Source organism: Diaphorina citri, unplaced genomic scaffold, assembly GCF_000475195.1.
Source record: "Diaphorina citri unplaced genomic scaffold, Diaci psyllid genome assembly version 1.1 scaffold2422, whole genome shotgun sequence".
In the NCBI taxonomy this organism is placed as follows: Eukaryota; Metazoa; Arthropoda; class Insecta; order Hemiptera; family Psyllidae; genus Diaphorina; species Diaphorina citri.
Window position 1 is genome coordinate 29,403 of NW_007379845.1, and position 5,411 is coordinate 34,813.

At 40.2% G+C, this 5,411-nt stretch overlaps 1 protein-coding gene across 1 annotated transcript; it reads right to left on the minus strand.

Annotated features, from left to right (window-relative positions):
- Positions 1 to 2,020: 2,020 nt before the first annotated feature.
- Positions 2,021 to 4,969, minus strand: LOC103518897 (hyphal wall protein 1-like). The gene is made up of 5 exons (XM_026830567.1): positions 4,751 to 4,969; positions 4,442 to 4,659; positions 3,996 to 4,196; positions 3,382 to 3,863; positions 2,021 to 3,068 (listed from the first exon to the last, which is right to left on the minus strand). Exons 1-5 carry the CDS (start codon positions 4,824 to 4,826, stop codon positions 2,228 to 2,230), a joined length of 1,818 nt encoding a protein of 605 aa, XP_026686368.1. The 5' UTR covers positions 4,827 to 4,969; the 3' UTR covers positions 2,021 to 2,227.
- Positions 4,970 to 5,411: the final 442 nt, after the last annotated feature.

Sequence of the window (5,411 nt, forward strand, 5' to 3'; positions counted from 1 at the left end):
TGTCACTTATCAATATTACTGTGGCACCTAAACAAAAAGAATCTTCCTCCTTCCTTCCCTTCACTGAAGACTAGTCATAGTCAAGATCTACGAGATCAATACAATACAGGTTCCTCAATACTCGTACTAGTATAAGCAGAATAAATTTATGTAGCTGTCATTGATATCTCATTTACTATTTTACATGAAAGCTCGAGCAATAACTCTCTTTATGACATTGTTCAGGGTGCTTATTGCTAATATGTAGAATAAATTAGATCTTGTTTATCTTTATACTGCTATATTCGTGAAGCTTAGCACACCTGTGAGGCTTTTGCTCCCTGCACCTAAGTCTGTAGGAGGGATTTTTGTTTGTGGTGCTAAAATATCTTTGTAATGCTAGGTCTGCTATGTTGAGGCGAAAATGTCTCGCTGTACTCCCGCAGTAAGGCCAGTCTATCACTATCAGGTAGACCTGACGACAGGTACACCTGATCAGGTCTATCTGATATAGTGTGCACTCTTCAGGTATATCAGGTAGACCTGACAGACGGACCTTTTCAGCCGTGCCTGTTTGGTCTACCTGATAGTGTGTGTGCTCATCAGGTGACAGGAGATAGTGAGTAGCTGGCCTAATAAACTTCTAAGCAAAACAGGGCGTAAAAAAAGCACCTTACCGACCTCGATCCAGCGATCTTTCAATTGCAAGACGACTACCGGGTAGCTAATGAAAGTCTCGACGACTTGAGTCCGAAACATAAACAGAAGCATAACGATGCATCAAAAGTGGAGACTCCACTCTAGGTAGGTAGGTATCTCAAGTCATGAGTGATAAGGTGCCACAAGTTTTATTTTCCTTAATATTTAGGGTGTGGGCACTGGGCATGCTATATTAAAATGTCCGGAACCCAGTCACTCGATTGGGCGTTAACCATTTGATTTTTACTTTCCTTATCCTATAGGAAGGGAAGTAATGTAATCGGGTCAAATTTTCGATGGTCAATTTTTAGTGCCAAAACATGTTTTAAGGTCCCTAGAGCCTAAATCCAGATGCATCAAAAGTGGAGACTCCACTCTAGGTAGGTAGGTATCTTAAGTCATGAGTGATAAGGTGCCACAAGTTTTATTTTCCTTAATATTTAGGGTGTGGGCACTGGGCATGCTATGTATATTAAAATGTCCGGAACCCAGTCACTCGATTGGGCGTTAACCATTTGATTTTTACTTTCCTTATCCTAGAGGAAGGGAAGTAATGTAATCGGGTCAAATTTTCGATGGTCAATTTTTAGTGCCAAAACATGTTTTAAGGTCCCTAGAGCCTAAATCCAAAGTTTCAGCCATTGTCCGTGTGTCTGTCTGTGGGTCTGTCTGTAAACAAAATATCTCGAGAACGGTAAGAGCTAGAGACTTGAAATTTGGTATGTAGCTGTCAAATGTGACGAATGCGACACGAAACTTTTGGTTAAGACCGATGCAACGCTTGGCGGCATTTTACCGCTTTTTGGCGGTTTTCGGTGTAATTTAACAATTACACGAAACTTTTGGTCAAGACCGGTGCAACGCTTGGCGGCATTTTATTGCTTTTTGGCGGTTTTCGGTGTATTTTAACAATATCTTGGGAACGGTATGAGCTAGAAACTTGAAATTTGCAAGACCGGTGCAACGGCTTGGCGGCATTTTATTGCTTTTTGGCGGTTTTCGGTGTATTTTAACAATATCTTGGGAACGGTATGAGCTAGAAACTTGAAATTTGGTATGTTGTTCACAAATGTGACAAGGATGCAACACAAAACGTTCGGTTGAGATAGGTGCTGCGGTTGGCGCTATTTTGACCGCTTTTGGACAGATCAAAACGTTCGGTTGAGATAGGTGCTGCGGTTGGCGCTATTTTGACCGCTTTTGGACAGATTTCGACCGTTTTTTCGCGGTTTTCAGCTATACCGACTAAACGGTTAGAGATATTGTAAAAGTTAGGGTAAAAGAACACTCAAATAACCATTATTCAATAGGATAAGAAAAGCCGTGTGATGTTCACACCAGATTTTTTTTTTGCTCACCTGCACCTGTAAATAACTTTTTCCTCTCTTATTCTAAAATTTCATTAGATTTAAATGGAGTTGTGGGTAGGAGCATTCTTGAATAGAGTTGTTTCATTGCTATCTGTGAATGGAGTTGTTTCATCGCTATCTGTGAATGGAGTTGTTTCATTGCTAACTGTGAACGGAGTTGATTTATTGCTATCTGTAAATTAAATTGTTTCATTGCTATCTGTGAATGGAGTTGTTTCATTGTTATCTGTGAATGGAGTTGTTTTGGGAGCATCCGTGAATGGAGTTGTTTTAGGATCATCCGTGAACGGTTCTTGACCAAGAGAATCTTTGAATGGAGTTGTTTTAGGAGCATCTGTGAATGGAGTTGTCTTGGGAGCATCCGTGAATGGGTTTGTCTTGGGAGCATCTGTGAATGGGGTTGTGTCAGAGATATCTGTGAATGGAGTTGTTTTAGAATCATCCGCGAACGTTTCTTGTTGACGAGAATCTGTGAATGGAGTTATCTCGGGAGCATCTGTGAATAGAGCTGTTTTAGGAGCATCTGTGAATGGAGTTGTCTTGGGAGCATCCGTGAATGGGTTTGTCTTGGGAGCATCCGTGAATGGGTTTGTCTTGGGAGCATCTGTGAATGGGGTTGTGTCAGAGATATCTGTGAATGGAGTTGTTTTAGAATCATCCGCGAATGTTTCTTGTTGACGAGAATCTGTGAATGGAGTTATCTCGGGAGCATCTGTGAATAGAGCTGTTTTAGGAGCATCTGTGAATGGAGTTGTCTTGGGATCATCCGTAAATTGGGTTGTCTTGGGAGCATCTGTGAATGGAGTTGTTTTGGGAGCATCCGTAAATGGAGTCGTTTTGGGAGCATCTGTGAATGAAGTCGTTTTGCGAGCATCTATGAATGGCGTTGTCTCGGGAGCATCCACGAATGGAGTTGTGTTAGGAGCATCCGTGAATGGAGTTGTTCCATTGATATCTGTGAATGGAGTTGTTTTGGCAATATCTGTGAATGGAGTAGTCTTGGGATCATCCATAAATAGGGTTGTCTTGGGAGGATCTGTGAATGGGGTTGTGTCAGAGATATCTGTGAATGGAGTTGTTTTAGGATCATCCGCGAACGGTTCTGGGCGACGAAAATCTGTGAATGGAGTTGTTTTAGGAGCATCTGTGAATGGAGTTGTCTTGGGATCATCCGTGAATGGGGTTGTCTTGGGAGTATCCGTGAACGGAGTTGTGAGTAAATTTCTCGAGTTTTCATCTTTTAATCTAGATGTTCGATTTTTCGAAGAAGCATTTGGCTTGGTATTGTTCACATTTAGGGACGCAACATCAGTTTTCTTCATCCGTAAATAGGGTTGTCTTGGGAGGATCTGTGAATGGGGTTGTGTCAGGGATATCTGTGAATGGAGTTGTTTTAGCATCATCCGCGAACGGTTCTTGGCGACGAGAATCTGTGAATGGAGTTGTTTTAGGAGCATCTGTGAATGGAGTTGTCTTGGGATCATCCGTGAATGGGGTTGTCTTGGGAGTATCTGTGAACGGAGTTGTGAGTAAATTTCTCGTGTTTTCATCTTTTAATCTAGATGTTCGATTTTTCGAAGAAGCATTTGGCTTGGTATTGTTCACATTTAGGGACGCAACATCAGTTTTCGTTTTTGTTTTCTTCTTCTCCACCTCATCACCTTCAGTGTTGCCCTTGTTGTTGACTAATTCAAGAGGCAATGACGGGACCTCATGTAACTCTTTCGAAGACTCCTCTGTATCTTGAAGAAATTCTTTCAGAAATTCATCAACGTCACTGTCGTTGCCTGTTTGTAGCTTTAAATATCCGTCTACCAATTCATCAAATTCTTGACTTTCCGAATCATGTGACTCTTTTGAAGACTCCTCTGTATCTTGAAGAAATCCGTTCAGAAATTCATCAACGTCACTGTCGTTGCCTGTTTGTAGCTTTAAATATCCGTCTACCAATTCATCAAATTCTTGACTTTCCGAATCCGTCATATTTTCAAGATATTTCACCAACAAGATTTCCTCAGAGATGGTTAATTCCTCACTTTCTTCTGAATCTTGTTTTGAAGGAGGTGAAGGTTCTTGTTCTTGTATGGGTTCAAAAGAAACAGGTGAAGGTTCTTGTAAGAACTCAGAAGAGTACTCTTCTTCAGCAAAATACTCATTACGAGTATGTTGGCTCTCTGAATCCGGCATACTTTCGAGATATATCAACAGCAAGATTTCCTCAAAGTCGGTAAATTCCTCACTTTCTTCTGCAGCAACATACTCATCATTTTCAGGCACTAGGAAGTACATATTTGAAACAGATGAAGGTTCTTCTCATGTGAAGGTTCAGGAGGTGAAGGTTCTTGTTCTTGTATGGGTTCAAAAGAAACAGGTGAAGGTTCTTCTTCAGCAAAATACTCATTACGAGTATGTTGGCTTTCTGAATCCGGCATACTTTCGAGATATATCAACAGCAAGATTTCCTCAAAGTTGGTAAATTCCTCACTTTCTTCTGCAGCAACATACTCATCATTTTCAGGCACTAGGAAGTACATATTTGAAACAGATGAAGGTTCTTCTAGGGATTCAGAAAAGTAGTCAGTGATGGTCAAACGTACTTTCCCGTCAATATGTGTTTTATGAGGGGCGGTGTGCACTGGGAATAGTAATGCTATTGTTGACACTAACACAATGAACAATTTATTTTGCTTTCCCGTCAATATGTGTTTTATGAGGGGCGGTGTGCACTGGGAATAGTAATGCTATTGTTGACACTAACACAATGAACAATTTATTCATTCTGAATCTCTTTCACTTCTTTCACTCGGAGCAGCTCTTCTTTCTTTGTCTTTGAAATACACTATTTCCAGTGGGAAATGAAAACCTTATTTTTCGAACAACGTTCTTTATATGACGGTTGTAAACTTGTTGGAACATATAGGTTGATTGCCATTGAAGTAATCAATGTTGTTATCAGAAAATTCGATAAATCCGAATCATTACCCAAGAGTGATTTCCAAGAAGTCATCAAGATTAGCTACCCTATTCATACGTAAATTAATTTTCATTCCTTGAATTTCACCTCCACGTAGCTACATACTATGGTCCTCTGCCGATGTCGTCAGAAAAAGACACGAAAGTACTTTAGTTTTAATTAAGAAATCGGTCATCTATTTCCTCCTGATGAATGAATTGAGTTTTGATTAAAAGTTATATGCACTGTCCTTTCGAAGCGTTGCGAATCAAGAATTGAATTATGATTTAAATAATAGAAGGTTTAATATGGTCCTGGTCGACATTAAGAGAAAGAAGGTAGTGATATAAACCACTCATGTTATTAGATATATGCAGCATCTCCTAATTTGCTTTCATTCACCTAATAAT